Source organism: Ochlerotatus camptorhynchus, unplaced genomic scaffold, assembly GCF_037179485.1.
Source record: "Ochlerotatus camptorhynchus isolate MF236.1 unplaced genomic scaffold, CSIRO-AGI_Acam_v1.1 ptg000216l, whole genome shotgun sequence".
In the NCBI taxonomy this organism is placed as follows: domain Eukaryota; kingdom Metazoa; phylum Arthropoda; class Insecta; order Diptera; family Culicidae; genus Ochlerotatus; species Ochlerotatus camptorhynchus.
The window spans coordinates 635,490-655,982 of record NW_027040706.1 but is presented as its reverse complement, the minus strand read 5'-3'; the positions used below and the strand labels follow the sequence as shown (position 1 = coordinate 655,982).

At 37.2% G+C, this 20,493-nt stretch overlaps 1 protein-coding gene across 2 annotated transcripts in view; it reads right to left on the bottom strand.

The window, feature by feature from the left end:
- stac (C2 and C2B_Munc13-like domain-containing protein staccato) overlaps positions 1-17,894 on the bottom strand; it is an 87,359-nt gene extending 69,465 nt beyond the window's left edge. Inside the window, exons 1-3 of one of the 2 annotated variants that reach the window (XM_065224844.1) lie at positions 17,246-17,894; positions 8,896-9,595; positions 6,295-6,998 (exon numbers count right to left, since the gene is read on the bottom strand). In XM_065224844.1, the coding sequence (XP_065080916.1) occupies positions 6,295-6,998; positions 8,896-9,595; positions 17,246-17,565 (1,724 nt within the window). In that variant the 5' untranslated portion in view covers positions 17,566-17,894. Of the gene's footprint in view, positions 1-6,294; positions 6,999-8,895; positions 9,596-9,666; positions 9,892-17,245 lie in introns of those variants that run through there. The other variant, XM_065224845.1, reaches the window with a different exon arrangement.
- Between the last annotated feature and the right edge of the window lie 2,599 nt (positions 17,895-20,493).

Here is a 20,493-nt window from a genome sequence, read left to right as displayed (position 1 = left end):
CAAATCGGGTATTCAGCAAACGCACGGTCTCGTTGGTAGCGATCAACCTCGTATCTATTCAGCGGTAAATTTCGTAGTGACGGTTATTCTACCCTACCTAGTTTCGTTTCTTGAGAGTGATTTTTTAATTGTTTTCCTAGCTATAAGCGAAGACATCATATCAAGAAGACTGGCAACTTTTCCGGAATCCAAGCAACAGATACAGTAGCGCTACACTTGGGTGAAGGTGGAAGCAGCACATAGAAGTATGAGCAAATACACAAACCTTTCTTCTGAGGTTGTAATCTTTGCTATCAAATCCGTTAGAAGCGTTTACCTTTGAGCAGCAGATGACGCGATTGTTCCTGTTTCATAGCGGTCGTATGAGAAAATCGAAGAGTTGCCAGTCTTCTTGATATGTTGTCTTCGCTATAAGGAACAGAAATTAAAAGTAAATTTACTTGTGGCATCCACCACCATCTTTATCAGCAATTATTTCAATTTCTGTTGTGGTTTTTAGTAGTAAAACATAGGGTAAATGTCGGCTTCGGCACCCATTGACTGTTTTCGGCAACCAAAATTTAAACGTTAATTTCACTATGTTTTCCCATCAACACACTTCCCTGAATGCATCCAAACGATTCTTTAGTCTTTCAGCTTCAATCTGATTGTATGTGTACGTCTGAGCAGTCCTGTTATGGCAGATTTTTCTTCAAATGAAGCATACGTACTCTAAAATGGGGTTGATTTCAAGTTGCCGATAATAGAACAGCTGGTTAACACGCAGTTCTAATGGGAAGGTTGCCGAAGAAAACGAGGCTGCCGACAATAGTCACACTCACCTGAGAAGTTTGGAGCGTTGTAAAAACGCTTTCAAACAGTTTTGAAGAATTCTGTCGATTAAAATGGATAGATAAGCAAGCAGCAGATGAATGTAAACCAACAGACACGTCATATATGTGCGTGACGCTGAGAAAATGCTAATAGAAGTGTGGACACTGCTTAGATTGACGAGAATACGTAAATTCCCCTATCTGTTTAAATAATTCAAATAGTTTAATAATTCAGTTGGCCCAATAAATGTTTTTTTTTAAGTTACCCTAATTACATAATCATTCTCACTTCCATGATCGATTGTGCAAACGGTTACAGTCATCAGGAACCGATAATCGAGCCGTGCTACATAACTAGCATTGGAAACGCGTCCTGTTGTCGGTCGGCGACAACATTCGCCTGTATTGAACAATCGACCATGGGACTCCATTGGAATGATTGCTTGAAGGGAGAAAAGGAGCGAAACAAAACATGTTTCTTTTTTATGTCTTCGGGTCTATCTGGAAAGGATTGGAACCCGGTTACAAATTGACCAAGTTTATTCCAATTTTGATTGTAACTGAACAACACTGATTTGAAAATAACCGATCATGAGACCTTAGTGATTAATGCATTAGATAATATTAATAACAACGATAAATTAGTAAAATTGAAGTGCTGGAGGAAATATTCGAAACAGGCTGTTTCGAATCTTGTTGAGAGTAGCGTGGATATTCCATTCGCGGCCGGTAGCTTAGAATCTACATCTGTTCTCAATGCCGCTTTGAAAACGTGTACCAATCAACTACATAGTTGAGCAAAAGTTTGTTTCTTTGAAAATGGTACAAAAAGTTTTGTAGATCAAATAATGACAATCATTGGAATAGGTACACAATCGCGCGTAATAAGTATTCACAATCGATAAAGAAAACTCGTTGTGAATATGTTCAAAGGAAGATTGATCAGCATCAAAACAACAGCAAAGATTTATGGAAAAATTTTAAATCTTTATTAAAACCTAGTAAAGGCAAACCGCGGTCCATAACTTTGAATAGCACATTAGAACAGTCAGAACAAGTAATTGCATCTAAGTTTAATGATTATTTTGTCGACATTATTTCATTGATTAATCAATCCATTGAATTGGTCGATGAACCTGACGAAATAAATCAGCCAGTTAATAATAGTTGTAGATTTGAAGGTTTTCACCCAATTACATTAGATAAACTTAGAGTTATTTGTTTTTCATTAGGAAAATCGGCTGGAGTAGATAATTTTAATGATAGATTTTTTCGAGATTGCTTTCATGTCATTTGCCACATCTTCCTGGACATTATTAATGAATCATTGCAAACTGGACATGTGCCACAAATTTAAAAGGAATCCTTAGTGGTTCCTATTCAAAAAGTTGCTGGAACGATTAAAGCCAAAGAGTTTCGTCCCATCAATATGTTGCACACATTAGAGAAAATTTTAAAACTTGTTGTGAAAGGCCAGCTGTTGGTAAATACTTCAACAGCTGGCCTTTCACAACAAATTTCTAAAATAGTAATAGTTTGTTGATATGTATGGAGTGTAAAGATAGAATTGATGCTGTTTTTTGTTTTTTATTTTTTGTTTTTGATCGAAAAAGCGCTTTTGAAACAATTTCTAGGCCTGTTAAGATCAATCAAGCGCTTTGGAATTATGAGTACTGCATATAAATGGTTTGAAAGCTATTTGTCTGACAGAACTCAACGGACTGTTTTAAATGATTCTGTTTCCAGTCACGTGGAGAATAACCTTGGAGTGTCCCATGGATGTGTATTAGGGCCCCTGTTATTTATTATGTATATTATTGATTTGCGACGTGTTTTACAATTTTGCGACATTCATCCTTTTGCAGATGATACTGTATTATTCATTGCAGCTTAGGATTTAGATGATGCCGTTTACAATTAAATGAAGATTTGCGTTCTCTAAGTAGATGGTTGAAGTATAAGCAATTGAAATTGAATACAAGTAAAACTAAATTTATGATAATTTCTCAGAATCAAGTAATTGAGAACGTCTTTGTTGTAATTGATGATGAGACTATTGATCGCGTTCGGGAGATTAAATATCTTGGCGTGATTATTGATGACAAACATAAGTTTAACTCTCACATAGACAATGCCATCAAGAAAATTGCCAAGAAGTATGGAATTCTATGTCGACTGAAAAACGATTTAACTATTGCCAGTAAAATACTGCTATACAAATAAATCATCTCTCCTCATCTAGACTTTTGCCCTTCAATTTCCGGCTAAAAAACACAAATATTAAGATTACAGCGCTTGCAGGATAAAATAATGCGTTTGATATTGAGATGTAATAGATTCACTTCCTCAACTTTGATGCTAGACGCCTTACAATGGTTGTCGGTGAAGCAAAGAATTGTATATTTGACTATGGTGTTCATTTTTAAAGTAGTTAACGGTTTGCAGCCCCGATATTTGTGTGATGCGCACTTCACCAATCGCACTTCCTCGATTGAATATGATCTGACCATGAAACAAGCAGCTGATCCTGATCACTAATAGAACGTCCATTATGACCGCATTTCTCCTTCCGTTCGATGCTCAGAGTTTCGTAGTAACGTTTAATCACAACACTCACCGTTGACTGCACGATTCCGAGTTGTTTTCCGATGTCCCGATAAGAGAGTTAAGGATTTTCCAGGTGCTTGCGCAAAATCAATTCCCGACGTTGCTTTTCGGGTGACGTCATTTTTCCCAAAAACTTACAGCGATAAAAATACAGTGTAAACAATACACTCTAAACTACTTCTACCCAAATTTTCAAGAGAAAATACCCAATGGGTAATTTTTTACAGCCTTTTTTCCGTGATGCAATTTGATGTGGGACACCCTTTATCTGCGAATAAGAATACCAACAGCTTATGAGATTTTCACTAATAGTAGCTCTGATGGATTATCTCATTTGTTTCAATATATTAAGCTATGCTGTCTTGGAAAAAGTTGTTGTACTGGGTTAGACCAACAAGTCTGTGGTTTTGGATTCAGGTTTATTTGATCAACCTCCCAACCGATCAGCAAACTTCAGAAACCTTGTTCCGTTTATGTTGCTGAGCTGGCAGCAATCAACTTCGCATTGGGGATGATTTCCAACATGCCCGCAGACCATAACTTCATCTTCTGGGATAGTGTCAGATTCGGTAGATGAAAACAGTTAGACACTCATCTTATTCTTATTTCCTTTCAAAGGTAAGGGAGCAGATGAGTGTGCTGGTCGAAAGATCATATATGATTACCTCTCTCGCAAAGGCAGGCGCACAGGAAGGCGTATTGTAAGCATATTTCACATGATGAATTTTACCATTTAGTACATCAGAGTACCCTTTCGAGCTAACAATCCGATTAGGACACTGGAAATCTTCGACAGTAGTTACATTCATATTCCTAATGTTTCTTCGAGAGTGTGGTTTAAAGGCTTGGAATTAAGTCGTAACTTCTTTCGTATTATGAGTAGACTTATGTCCAACCACTATTCGCTTGATGCACATCTCCATAGACTAAACCTCGTGGACATCTGTCGATGTGGAAACGGTTAAGATGATATCGATCAGGCAGTTTGGAAATGTACGGATAATGACGCCGCCAGAGAACGACTTTTGAACACCCTCGAGGACCAAGGCAGACAGCCCTATGTCCCTATCAGACACTTGTTGGGAAACCACGATCTCTGCTATATGCAGTCGATTTATGTGTTTCTGCAAATGTCTAGTATAAAAAATGTATTCCTTTTGTCTTTCTTTATTAGTTTTTTTTTTGGCTTGTCCCCCCGTCTCGATGAGTCTCATCGTCACCTTATTGTATAACTTATTAATTGAGAGCTTTCGATGCCTGTACCATTGTATAGTTGTGTGGCAAGTACAATCATACTCTATACCCAGGGAAGTCGAGAAATTTTCCAACCCGAAAAATTCCTTGGCCGGACCAGGATTCGAACCCAGCCACCTTCAGCATGGTCTTGCTTTGTAGCTGCGCCTTTACCGACTGAGCTGAGGAAGACCCCGCATAGTTGTCCCATTCGTTAAAACAGCAAGCTGAGAAAAATGCTGGTGAATTGTTTTCTTCTTGGCTCTTATAGTTTTGGTATTTTTCGTGACATTTTCTGAACAAAGTAGGAAATTTTTCGAATACATTGTAAAGTGGTACTTGACAATCGATTCCAATGTATAACTCATTTCCTCTAAAACTGCTAATGGGACTGCTATGCAGCACACGCATAGCGCATATTAAAATTATTGCAACATTCTAATTGCTGTGAGATGTGTGCAAGTATGTTTTGAAATTTGCATGTACATTTTATTTGGCAAGTTATATAGTGATACATTCAAACTACAGTAGTTCTGTGTCTGAATTTCAGCTCAATTGATCATAACAAAACATAGTTGCAACATGCCAAAGTTGGCTAGTTTGTATGAAAATCTGGAGGAGGACGTGCTGTCAAATCAGCCTACTGTTCATTCTTGTCTGAAATTGGTTCCAAACGTAAACAAACCATGTAGGTTTCTTTTGGCTTGTTTACGTTTGGAACCAGTTATACGAGGTAGGCGACGATTGTTCGTATTTGACAGCCACATCCCACCCCTGATGAAAATTGGTCTGTAGATCTTTTTGGCGTTTAATCGTCTTTCTCTATCTAGCTAGCACACGAGAGAAGGCATTGTATACAAAAGTTGTTTCGTCCTAATTCCAGCTCTATCTAGACATGGATGAATGGACGTTTGTTTTCCCATTAATCTGTTTCCCTCTTGCTCGCACTCGTTCGATTTAAATGGTGCAGTAGTGTGCGCCGATTAAACGTCAAAAACTCTATTGTGCTAATTTAAAGGCAACCACTGTATGTGGTCACACAAGGCATTTATGTGCACACAGAGGAAGTATGTATCCGACACATAGATCTCACCTGTTGATCTGAATGCAGATATTAATATCTAGATAGAGCTGGAATTAGGGCGTAACAGCTGTTGCAAACAATGACTTCTCTCAACGATTTCTAGGAATTTAGTGTACGCCCACGCAAACCAACATAACCATTAGATAGAAGAAGCCTTCCTCTATCCGATGGTGATCTTGATTTGTGTGGGTGAACCTTGGCGTTCTAGAATTCTTCGAAAGAAGTCATTGTTTACAAAAGCTGTTACGCCCTAATTCCAGCTCTATCTAGATATGTGGGACACATAAATACAATATGTATAAGATTTTTTTTCTAGTGTGCTGAAATGTTTTCTTAGGATTTATTATTTAAAAAAAACTCTGACTCACGAGAAAAGGATGAAAGAAGTTTTGTTTACAAAAGCTGATGGGGCCTTTTCAGTTATTGGTCTTAAATTGTTCTTAGTTTATCGGCCATATTAGTAGCGCCAAAACTGAAGCTGGTACAAAATTGTGATGTATGTAATTTATAAACACAACCGGGCATAAACAAATATAAATGATCAAAACAAGCACTCACCTTTTCGAACCAGCATCTTCATCAGGTTTTGCTTTCTGCTTTCGCAGTAGGTTCATCTTGAAGCTGAAGTATTTTTTCCACCGGCTCTCGTCCTCTTCGTCGTAATTATAGGTGAAGAAGCTCCCTCCCCCACTGGTGAGAAAATTATTTGCCCGTCGCTGTCGCACTTTACCCCGCGTACCGAAAAGCAAAAACCGATCGCGTGCTGCACGGCGCCTACTAAGTTCGTTGATATTATTTTCACTTTTACTCAAACTCGACCGAACAGCAGTTGATGTCGAACCGGACTGCCCTCTACCGCCGATGAACAGGTTCTGGATGCTTCCACTAAGTCTGCTATACAGACTTGAACCGTTCGGGGCCGGTATGCTCGCTGCTTCGGCTGCGGGGAGGAATCCACTTGACTCGAAAATGTTTGGTTTCAAAAAAATTGAGTCGGGCTTTCTACGCTCTCGCTTTTGCCTTGATTCGGATGCCATATTGCCTAATCTATGAAGATCATCTGCCGTACTGCGGAACATAATCGAACTACTATCGATCGTACTGGAGACGTGGTGAGTATGCTGCATGGGTTGCCGGTAAACATCAGTGCGTTGAAAATACCCTTGATCGGTGGCCGTTCCTTGAGAATCCGCAGCATAAACTGGAAAACTATGTCTGTGGTTGTAATTATCAGTTTCAAAATTCGACTCGGCTGGCCATTGCTGAAAAGAGCAAGGTATAAAGTTAAATTAATAATGTATGGTCAATATTCATATGCAGTGAAGGAAAAGTTCACAAAAATTCACTATGACTAAAGTTTTCCCTTGGTGATCTTCGTGAGATAATGTGAAATTTCCAACGTACTAATATTCAAAATATCATAGCATTGAGTATTCATTGTACCCACTACCAATTGTTGATAAATAATTCTACATGAATTCATAAATTTATTTAACATATCTTGTACGTCCTAATTAACTTAAATTGCATTGGCAAGCAAACCAAACCAAAAGTCTCTTCATTGACTCCGTCGAACAGCAATTCCATATAATAAATTAGAGTGGGATCTCATAATTTCGTAACAATTGGTAGTTTTTTCCTAATTGAAAAATATTAGACCCATTTTTTATTATTAGGGTGGCCATTTCCGTGTTAAAGTGGTCCGAAGAATCAGCATTTTTTTCTATTTTTTATTGTTTTTTTTTTTTAATCATAACGTTTGAACCACTGGACCGATTTTTTAGAATAGAGAAATCAAAGATTATTAAATCTAATTCTTATTGAAAATATGAATGTGGTCTTTAATTGTGGTTTAGCATTTTGAAAATGATTTTCTCGGTCACGCATTCAAAAGCACTATTGAATGCTATAATATTTCAGAAAAAGTTGGACTTTTTTACACAACATATTAAAAGCTCAGTGATGTATGTCTTTTCGATTCCGAGCAAAAAAAATTCAAAAAAAATAAATTTTTAGTTTAATGATTTAAAAGTAATGATTTAAAAAAATATGAAAAATGCGGATTAAAAGGGCGAAATAAAAAAAGCTATACAAAATTATTAATTGCTACGAAATTCTAAGATATACTCTAAATATTTTCTATGTAATTTCTGCAATGTTACATAAGCCACTTTACCATGTTTATAGATACGGTATTCCCCTAAAAGTGCGCTCACTTCGTTGGAGCAGTTGATAATGAAATCAGAGTTCTTCGTCAAACTGATAGGGCAATTTAGCAGCCAAAAGTTCGGTAAAAATTACCGAAGCCGGTAATAATTTCCAAGTGTGTAGTTTCAGTATTGGATGATGTAAAGATAAAGTGACTTGTAACTCATGATCTTGTCTATTTAATGTCAAGCACAATGATATTCTATGCCCATTGGGCATTGCCCAGGAAATACGAGAAAAATTCCAACCCGAAAGATTTCCTAGAGTTGAATTAAACTCACCACCTCCGGCTTTATGTCCATCGAAAATCAAGTTGTTCAGAGGTTCTTCGATTTCCCCCCCTTAGATTTGATGAAGAGGCATAGGCAAATTGAAGAACTTTAATTAAGTTATGCGATGTGGATTGAATAAAGCAATTATGCATTGAAACCCAATGCAAATTTTAAGAAACTTCCCGGAGGAACTGAAGCAAATTCGGAGTCTGTATATGATTCCTGGCCACCAACATTTGTTGATGTGATAAAAGAATATTGATCCGTTAGTAACCCTGCTTCGAAAAAAAAATCTAAGGAAAATCAGGGCTATAAGTCACTTCCCGTCATCTGCCGTCGATGAAACCATCACAAACCGATTTGTTGGGATTTTTACTTAAGAATAGCTAACTTTTAAGGACCTCAAACAATTCCGTTATTTGGCTCGACTTTGCCCACTGTGGATTGAAAAACGTTGATTAAGATATTTCGTGGAATCCAATAGACATATTTTCCTCACAATGGACCGATGACTATTGAACGAATGTCTCTTTCTCAGCAATTCTTGGTAATAATTAATTACTACCAAATTAGAGAGAGAAATCCGTCCTACAGCCATCGGTTAGTTGGGATTTCTTTTCATACGGAACCACATAATTTTCGTATGCAGTACTAGGTGGATTTACTGTACAACACTTACCTTGACAGTTTCCGAAGGCATCGTTATCCGCTTGTTGAACGGGGTACATATTTTTCGTTTAAATGGCCTTCGTGCTTGGTTGTTTATACCCAACACCAAATAGGCCTGCTGTTCGAGCTCAGCCGATAGATTATTTTCCACTTGGTCTGTCGCCTTTTCTTCGGATTCTTTTTCATAATCTTCTTCTTCTTCACGAGGGGCTACAAACGGACTCACACGACCAACTTTGCGATGCACATTTTTTCTGGAAAACGATCGGTCTTCTGGTTTCCATTCTGTAACACAATTCAACATCGGCGCCGAACCAAACCGATTTTCCGTGCGCAAATCACCTTCACCATGCGCTATTCTATTTTCATTATTTTTCCACATTTCACTATCTCTTGGCTGGGAGATTAAATTATTTTTCCTGAATAAACGTTGTTCACTTGGAATTCGATTCCCGGTAGCCACTTCCACTGACCGATTAGAAGAACGAAAAACACTGATCGCATTGCTCTGGTCCAGACTTCGGCGCCGTGCGTCATGCAGGGGTGAACGAAGTGGGAGGGAACCTAGCATTGGAACATCTCGTCCGTAATACAGGCAGCAGCAGTCGCACCCTCCATGATGTACGGGGAAATGATGGTTTCCATTTATCAGGTCTAGCCGCTCGTTAATGGGATCGATTGTTGTTCCTTGATGAGCCATATACTGAGATCTGGAATGGATTAATCAAAACATGAAGCGCGATTAGCAAGTGCATCGAACAAGAGCTGAAAATATACAAACATTGCAACGGCGGACGTTGCATCAGTGCACTGAGACTGAGACATTCTTTGCAGTTCCAACTGCACTACACTAGCCAAACACTGTTCGAACAATTGATTTGTGGATAGCTTGTGTCCGATCCAGACGGCGTGGTCTTCCACATCGCTGAACCAGGTCAGTAGAATTTGCTTGAAAATCGCAAAAAGTCCACACATTTGCGAACCACATTCGTTAGTCAAGAGCTCGGAAAAAAAGAACCATTCACTTTCGAACCGATCCAACTGAAACTGCGGGAAGTACGTGCTCTGTTCAGAACTATCGGTTTGCGTGTTCTTTGTACCTATATGGCAATTAAAACAGCACCCTAACGTGTGAACTTCCGCCACGACCGTTATCGGTCATATAGTTCTAACTGAGGGACGAGCCATAACGAATGTTTGATAAAATGAGTAATACAGCTGAAATTCACGAATTAGAGACCATGGTGCACTCATCGTTGGGTAATATATTGTAGCATTCAGAATCATAGGAGCTTAATATTGGAAACTTTTTGGAAAATTTATTCACTTAGCTGTAGAGGAAATCGGGACTACATATATCAATTTATTTTAAGTCTTAACAGTGAACTCATTACAAAGAAGGGTATTAGTGGTGATGCATATATTATGTCACGCTCTAAGGAGGGAGGGGGGTTATGATTGTGTGACAAGCAATGCATTAGGTATAGGAAAAACGTGCCGAAAGGGGGGAGGGGGTAAATTTTACCTCAATTTAGCGTGACATAATGAATGAATATAACCGTGGACAGTTTCTGACTTGAATCAAAACCCATGATGCGACACATCAAATCACTTGAAAATTCAAAAATTAGATCAACCCTGGTAATATTGGGTGCTCAAGACCACATTGGCCACACCCAGTCATGTTCCGGATATCCCAGGGGAAGTGGCCAACCAAAACCCATCATGCGACACCTCAAATCACATTAGAAACCGAAAATAAGATGATTGGAGGTCATATCGAGGGTAAAATGGATTTGATCTCACCACAAGAGGATTAATTCAGGTTTTCAAAAGATCGAAAAAAAATCACTACTCTTTAAAGTTGTGGGTGAATTGAAAATTTACACATTTTCTATAATTTCAAAACAATCCAAATAAATCGTAGGTTATTATTAGGACTCAAAACCGTATTGGCCAAGTTCAGATATGTCCTGGGTACCCCGTGTAGACAATCGTCCATACCATTTTTTGGAAATTTGTATGGACCGTAGACATTTCTCGAACAGTCAGTCTGCATTAACCTTTCCAAGGGTTTGATAAAGAATCACACATTGTTGAAATCGTGTTAAGCTTCTAACACTACTTCTTGATTCCAAATTCGTTGTACGACTGAGTTTCAATTCCGTCCTGACGCACTGAGACGCCGTTGGATTTTCTTCGTCCTACGTATGAATGCAGAAAAAAATGATTCGCTAGAAGCGCTTCTTTTGTTTTTGAGAACAATGAGTGTAAATAATCATAAAATGCGCTCAAATAGGCTTTTCGTTTGTAGCTAATGAACTAACGCATTGGAACAAACATATTATTGATTTGTGAACGGTGAAATCATTGACATTATTGATGATTTCTGCTCGATAGAACGGTAATGGGCGATCACGACGAAGTAGCGCTCTACGCTATCCAAATATTTTCGCCCTCTCGGTGCTCTAAATCAGAATCTTTACAAAAACCATGATTAGTCCACGCCATTCTCGTTTGAAATTTTATAATATTGATATTTGCCTCATGTCAGATTTTTGCCACAATCTCAAGGGCACCATATCCGTCGTTTTCGCTGGCGCTGATTTCATCTGTTTTCCTCATATTTTTTAATTATATCAAGTCAAAAAAATATTAGTTTTCGCGTGTGGATAAGTGTAAATTAAGATCAATCACGTTTTAAAAAGCTTTTAAGTGATATTGTAATTAACGTGAAAACTCTGGGACAAGAATTTGTTTCGAGTAGCAATGTTGCTGTGGTGTCGCGTTGGTCGGTTTTTCTTATCGTATTTGGTGCTTTGCCTTCCTCCCAAGAAGTGTTTTACCGGGTATTATTTTTCTTGGTGCTGGCGTTCTGCTTTCCGGAGGATGCACGCGAGTGATGTGTTAGGCAAAAATTCGGTGCAAATGAAAAACTTCGCATGTAATTTAAAATGTCTTGTTCGGTTGTAAAAATAACGCGGAAGATTTTTTCGATTACCGTTAGTGAAGAGATGCAGGAGGCAGAATTTGATGAGATCCATCTGATTATAAATCAACATAAATGCATATTTCCATATATTAATAAATACGCGCCGGATTTCGAAACTTCACATTTCGAAATTTGGAAGTGTGTTTGCAGTAAAATTATTCATATGATAACGGTAGTGTTAACATGCGGGGCTTATTGTATCTGAAAGTAACCTCGGAATGGACGTGAATTATCAGGCATTCTGAAATGGGTTACTGAATCTGCAGTAGAGCTATCGCTTTCTAACTCCTTGACTAAACTTGCTTTAAATTATTACATACATCAAGGATTGTTGTAAGCTAATTTCTTCCATAATACCACTGCCGACCAGTGGGGGGTTAGATTGAACACACACACACACAATCCCAAGGGCACCATGTCCGTCTCATCGAACATGTCCGTTTGTGTGGAATATTCAAATCCATACTCTCTTACCACTCTCCCGATATGAATTGAGGTCCTCATCAACTGTGAAAGACGACAATTTATCTGGGCCTCACCTGTTTACATCTCATTGGTCGAAGGGCCCCACCGTGTGACATCGAGAGGCAGCGAGGGAGAATATAGTCACTATCTTTATAGTCTGGCATTCAAAATCCTGCAAACTGGCAACTTTGATTTTTTCAATAATAATCTGCCCGTGAAAATGCTGAAGCTTTTGCAGAACGTTTTCGTTTCATGCAACATTTTTTTTTTTTTTTTTTGGGTATCAATATCAATGTATACATTTATTGACGGGATAGGTTAGGTTATCCTTATTAACGATAGACGGAATAGGAGGAAATGTATTAAAAGAATATTGATCAACTTGCACTTTTCAACGCATACCTGCACAAATAACCATTCCATCCGTAAAACAAATCTATTCAAAAATAAATTATTTATCATCGCATTAGCCGGTGATGTTCTCCATCAAAAAAGTAAAAATAGCATTCAGAATCACATTGATAAATTGCCACCTGAATTGATTTAATGTTTGTTCAATTTAATTACCGTCACGATCACAATACTTCGACCACATTGATCTAAAAGGAAACATTAATGCTGGATTGGTTCCCGCAAGTGACAAGTAGAATTGGCTCCCATCATTGTCTCCACCAGACTATGAATATAGTGACTATAGAAGAAAAGGGCAGCTAGAAATGGCCTGAATTTACGCCTTTAATTGGATTCTATCTTAGCTTAATGTCAGCTGACGGCTTTCATATAAGTCGATTGTTAAACACCCAAACCACCACCATCTTTTAGTGAAGAAAACCCCAATAGTCACTGGCGTGCACAGGGTGGGTTAAAAACAAGATTTTTATTTCCACACTTACACACTTATGAATAACTCTGAAGGAAAAATTGAATCGCGCTAAAAATTTCGAGGTGCACATTTAACTGAAAATTTCTGGTGGATAGTTCGCAACACTGTGGTGAATGTAGAAGCAAGGTCTATTCATTTTTCTGGTACATAATTTGCATTGTTCTGATGAATGCAAGCTTCATTGAAAATTTATGGTGGAAAATTTGCACCATTATGCATGGTGAATGAAGAGGCAAAGCCTGAAAACTGCACCATAAAGGTGCATGGTGAAACAAACTTCACTGACAATTTTTGGTGCACCCTTCCGGAGGAGCATGCTTTATTGAAAATTTCTGGTGCAAAATTTGTATCGCTCTGATAAATGAAATGAACAGAAAATTTCTGGTGGAAAACTTGTAAATGAAAGCTTTATTTAAAATTAAGCTGCATTGAAAATTTCTGGTGGAAAACTTGCACCGTTCTGGTGAACGGATGGGCAAGCTTTCGGAAAATTTTTGGTCTTAAATTTGCATCCTTCTGCCGAATAGAGAAACTTTGATAATAATTTCTGGTGTAAAATTTGCACCATTATCATAATTGGAGGGAAGCTGCTTTACAAAAATTTATGATAAAAAAATCTGTAAATAGGGGCAGAGTTATTTGGTGAAAAACCTGCAACATTTTGATGATAGGAGAAGTAAGCTATATTGAAAATGTCTGGTGCAAGATGGAAAAAGGAAATCTGCACCAATCAGAAGATTGGAGAAGCAATTTTTATTAAACATTAACGGTGAAAAATTTGCATCGTTCTGGTCAATGTAATCAATGTGTAAAATCTCCTGGGGGCAAGTTTGTATTGAAAATGTATGGTGTAATTTACAACAATCTGCTGTCTGGAGGGGCAAGCTGAATTGAACATTCCTGATGTAAAAATTGGACAGTTCTGGTGAATGGAGGGGCAAGCTTTATTGAACATTTCTGGTAGAAAAACTACGACGTTTTGGTGAATGGACGGACAACTTAAACTTGAATTCCGAGAAGAACATCAAGGGTATTGAATTCTGAGGACAGTTCCAAAATAAAAGATTTCTGGGGATGATTCCATGAAAATTCTGCGAATAATTTCAAGTGAATCCTGCAGATAATTCCAAGAAAATTTCGAAAAGAATACCGTGAAAATCTCGAGTGAAATGCCAAAGAGATTTTGAGCAAAATTTCAAGCGAATTCCGATGATAATTTCAAGTTCATTCCAGAAGAAATTTCTGAAACCTCATGGATATTGAATTCTGATGACAGTTCCAAGGGATTTCTGGTGAGTATTCCATTAAAATTCTGCGAATAATTTCTTGTGAATCCTGCAGATAGCTCCAAGATAATTCCGAAAAGAATACCGAGAAAATTAAATTTTGATTGAAATTCCAAAGGGATTTTGAGGAAAATTCAAAGGAGTTAAGAGATGAACTAGCCTATGGCTAAAAATCTCTCTAATAAAAAAAAAAAAAAAAAAAAAAAAGGAGTACCGATAATTTATAGCTCATTCCGGGAATAAGTTCTGGATAATACTGAGGAAATTCTTCTGAAACTATTATTGTTATGATTAAAAGTCAAGAAGAGTTCTAAAAATAATTCCTGAGGACTTCTGAGAAGAATTTCAAAAGAGCTCATAGAGTTCTATTAATTTCGAAAAGAATCTCAAGGTATTCTGAGGATGGACTTTTTTGCAACTGTACAAAGTATAAAGATAGCTTTTGGATTCCCCAATTTAAAAGTGGGTATTAGTTTGCCATTGAACCTTGGTCTATTATTGTCTTACTAAGAATTCGTCTAAGAATCTTCTCTGGAAAATTCAATTCATTTGTTACCGTGGCTAAAAAGTTTCAGCTGTCTATATGCGTTGCAATAAACTCAGGTTTGTCATTTATTTCATCTTTAAAACATGCTGAATGTTCGGCATAATTTTCTGTCACCCCGACTGGCGGTACTTTGGGACAGGGTTGACGTGCTCAATCCTTCGCACAAGTCGTCATTCCGTTAACAATACTGTACTCGCTTGTCAAAATAGTTTTGTGCGCTTTTGATCAAATCGTTACATATTTTTTTAACCTTTAGCCTTGGTATTTAGGTCAAATTTGAAAAAAAAAATAGAACTACCATTTTTGCTACAAATGACCAAGTTCAACGTACTCGCAACGGTAATATTAAAGTGTAACTACAACAGCATATAGGGCTTACAAAACCTTTAAATAGTAAAAAATAAACTGAAACGATGCCTTCAAAATATACACAAATGTACTGCAAAAAAATTTAGAAAGGAAACTGAAGAATATATATTTTCTTTGGTTTATATTTTTAACCTGTAAAGAAGAGCATGACGTAAAAAAATATTACAACATTTTCTATCAAAATATTATTCGAACTGTAACTTTATGTAACTTCCAAGAAATTGTAGAAACTTCAAAAACTATTTTCAATGTTATTCTGGATTTTCAGAACCAATTCTACACAAACAAACATTTCGCTGCCGGTCTTTTCGTACGATCCGATTCCTACAGGGTTCAGAAATTGGAAGACAGCGACCGAGTTGCTGGGCAAACAAAATCGCAGTGATACCCATGTTGGTAGTATGGAAGCGTGGATTTTTTTAAAACCATGAACTTTGTTTGTTCACTGCTATGCGCACTGTTTACATGCGAAAGGAGAATGCGATTCTTATTGGTCATTCATGTCGGTTTGTCGGTGCTATTACCACCATCTGACGTGACTTCAGCTGAATCCAACCACCAAGGCAACAATATTGCAGCAAATGTATCATTTCAGTTAAAGGCATACTATCGCAACTATTGAACGAATCGATCATTATCGACATCGTCGATGGGATTAAATTACCAATTTCCATTGGCTGTTTGAAAGCAGTTTGCATTGAAGAAGATGAACCACCACCAGAGCATAAAATAAATAAAATTAGCTTAATTGAACAGTAGGAAAACAGTGGTGGATGGATAGCACCATCCACCACGCACTTTGGATTACTCCCCATACCCAGGTTGAATGCACCATAGAAAAAAATTGCCCTCCTTAACAAGATTCCTGTGCACGCTAGTGCCAATAGGTAATGAAACGACAAGCCTTGCCTTTTAACGGGGATAATTTGAACGAAGTATCATTTGAGAATATTGTGGAATATTAAGAAAATGGCGGTGTTTAAAGGAACATTTAAAAATATGTACCCGGTGTGACCTAATTTCTCCATTTGAAAAATGTAGTTTAGAAATTGGACTATTTTAAGTTTGAATTTGCTGTACATAAACTTGGTGTAAACAAAAATGGTATCAATTTTCAAAAATTTGCGCATTTTGATGTGATCTCAAACTTTCTAGGACATATTGGCTTGCTGCAATATGAATAAAATACTAAAAACTAGTTTTAAGGAAGTCCTGAAAGAAAACTAATTATATCTCTTTAAGGTTTAGATATGTAAATTCGGTACCTTGAGCAAAATTTCTTAAAATTCAAAGCTCTATAACTTATTAATATATTTATTAATATTACTTTAACATTGTGTTAAGTAATACTATTAACATTACATTAACCCAAATGGTTAAATACCAAATTAGAAAGTTGTGGCTTAATGCAAACATTGGCGACAATTATGTTGAGTAACATTTTAAGCAACTTCTTTGAAGACACCTAACCTCTTTCTTAAACGTAAATCAGGGGAGAAAAAGATTTCACCGTCTTATTCAGTCCCACTGTGCACCGGTTGATCCATATATTGAGAAACACTGCCTACTGGGTCCAATATTATAACTATTGTGCATAAACAAAGTGGAGTGTTAGTACAAGACATTGAAGAAGTCTACATATTGTAGACGAATCAGTATCTGCCAAAGATAAGCAAATAAGGTAGCGAAAATAAATATATATTCCACTAAGACGCCCACATTACATTCATCAGGATAACTATAGTGGTTTTAATAATCCACCTGGCACGCATAACCTATAGTGGACATGTAACATAAGAAATATTTTTTCTCACTCACCTGTAATTAATCATTCCACCGTCAAATTCGTCACATTGCACAGATTTGTCGGAAAACTGCTTTTGCGTTTGAATTTCCTTATCGTTGGCAGTGCTCAGTCCACAGCATGGTGGTGTAGGAATGATGGCACGTTTAGTCTTTTCACTCCGACGATTGCCTCCAGTGACCCACTGTACCACCGGGAGTCGCATTTTAAACTTGCTACGCTTCTGCTCTCGTACCACCACAGCGGCCGAGTTCGATGTCGATGAAGACAACGCCGAGCTAGACTCGTTGCCACCGTTTTGATCGGCATTGCTTTCATGTGCGTATTTCTTCATTCTGTGATTATTCTATAGTATTGACATCTTAACTATTGCTTTAGGAGGATTCACCTCCTCTCGGGAACACAGTTACGAGTATATTATGTCATAGTGAAGATTCACGTTTACTTACATCACTGTCTCAGTCTCATTCAACAGCATAGCTGTGTCACTATCATCTTCTTACTTATTTTATGAGTATTCTAACTGGGGCTTACTGTTTGTTAAATCAATAATCCAGAACCAATTAATTCTTCTTTCACCTGTACGTTGCAGTGCGTGACTAGAGAATAATCCAGCGACAAGGAAAGCGGTCTTCACTGTTCGAGGCTGTCCCGTGATGTGTCTCTTACCTTATTGAGAGACGGTGGAAAGTTTATCAAGAGCAGGAAGAAATGGGAAAATCTATTAGGTATACATATGGTTAGATGTGTATAAAGTGACTCAAATCGATAGACAGATAGACGGGCGCTTCCCCATCACATTGCAGGGCGCACACCATAGACATCAATATGTTGCTTCCTTTATTCAACGCTAGATGCGCAAATGTGAAGTAACATACAATCGATAAGGCGTATGACCTGTTGCTCTGTGAAAACCTGATAAAGAATCGTAAAAATATTCGCGATCTCTCTGTTGTGCACTTCGCTTACCAACATGTACTTCCTCATTAGTTCAATTGAATGGTTTTTGTAGTTTCAGCTGCTGGCATTCAATTCAGTTAACTTGTAGTAAATTTTCCAGTAACCAATGATAAAAAGAGTTGGATTATACAAAATGTAACCCAGTAATGTTTATTACAATGTGCGTCCAATTATGGTAACACGTTTCCAAAATAATTACTTTGCATGTGTATTTTGTCAGGATTTCATTTTTTTTCATTTGTGGAAAGCAAAAACGTTAAAAGTCGTGTGATATCAAAATCGGCCCCTTACTGTAAATGGATGAGCTCATGAATCAAAAATGAATGATGATGAATCTATTTTGGTCTACACAACGCAATCATTCTATAGAATTTGTAATCTGTTCTTGTGCAGATTATATGAGAATTTCTTTGGGAAAAGTGAGCTTGTTAGTCATATCGGATAACAGTAGCTAATCAATGCTTACACCATTTAAAAAGTTACTCAACTTACAACTTATGGGTGCAATTAAAACAAAAGTGATAAAGAGAGTATATTGCTCATTTCATGACTTCTACTCAACCTATGACTAATATTGATTGTCATAAACATCAAAAGTGTGTGTTGCAACATCAACTTGCTGTACTCAGCTAATAAGCTACAAAATGTTCCCATTATGTTAGTAAACTTTTTATGAGGACGAAGTTTCTTTTTTTAGTTTTAGATTTTTAATTTCGTCCAATTCTATGGTCTCCAAAATACAAGTCCTGCATACCTATATAACAATTATAGTTAGATCACTGTCTTTTAGGCTATGAGGCTTATAACGAATCTACGTTGTATCTGCAAGATCTATACCTCGTCTAATTGAACATAGCATAATGCATGTAAAATTAGACGAGGTATACGATCTGCTGATACAACGTATATTCATTATAAATCGAGTAACATAGTAGTGAAAGTTATGTGCGATCTGCGCGGCGCAGATTCGAACGATACAAAAAGTTGATGTTCTACGATGTTTGTCAATTTTCAAGTGTCTATAGTTTTAAATAGTCAAAAATAAGCTTTATTTAAAACATAAATTAATTGAATATACAATTTTAAAAATATTCCAGTCTTTAACATTTTCCAAACATCCAAAATAGCCAAATATTAACAAAAATGTGAATGATTTCCCATAACACACAATTATGCAAATCGGAGAAGATCGAGTCATTTTTTTTATCCTATTTGGCCTGGTACTGATTAAAAACAAAAAAATTCGTAATTTTAAATGAAGCACACTTTACTCATCGTTCTCATTAAAAAAGTTGGTAGCGTTGTGGATTTCCATTGCGATCGTTACGAGATCGAATCCCAGATCCCGGAGCGGATTTTTCATTTCAATGATTTCGTAGAATAAGTAACTTCGTCCAATTCACCTCCATTTAGGTACATAATATTTAACTCCACTTCACGACAAAGCTGTGTAGTGATTAAATGGTAGTTATGAAAAATTTGAATAAGCGCCATTCAAATTCACACACTCAACGAAACAGCAGAATAACGGCTGAGTAGAGGAGCATCAACTAATATAGAATAAGAGCTGTCTCATGGGACTAGTGTTTCCTAACCGTGACAGTCTGAGAAGAGTTTCCCGGGAAATAAAAAAATACATTAATAGAAACTTCTGGAGGAGTCATTCTGGAGGAAAATTTCGAATAAAGAGCAATTTCAAAAAAAAAACAAAACACTGAAATAAACTACTTTTGGAAATTGAAGATATTTCCAGAGGAAGCCAGAGGGGCTTTTGAAGAAGTCGGAAGACACTTTTAGGAAACTTTGGTCGGCAAGTCAGAAGCAGCTCCCATTAGAAGTAGAAAATAAATTCCACTTCCAAGAAGCCAATAGGACTTCTGGTGGAAATTAAAGGTAATTTCCGGGAAAGGTTTGAAGAAATTTGGGTGCAACATTGGAATTACTTTCTGGAGAAACTTTCGAGGAAATATGGAAGATTTTTCAAGGGCAAGTTGCAAGAATCTTCTAGGAGATTTTGGTATAAACTTTCATGCAAAGTCGAAAGAAGATTCCAGCCATTCCCGGGAAGCACCATTAGCTGCTTTCTGATTCTCGGTTAGTAAAAAAAAAAAGACGGGAAATGGAAACACGACATGGGACCTTAAGTAGCTATATAAGTTCGCCAGATATGCTTGTTATTTCGCTATTTTTCGGTGAAGGGTCGGTGTTTCAGTAATACAGTGCATGTTAAAAAATAGAGCCACCTTAAATCTTATTATCATTAGTTTGAGTATAAATCTCCTGAGATATTGGCAAATATGTA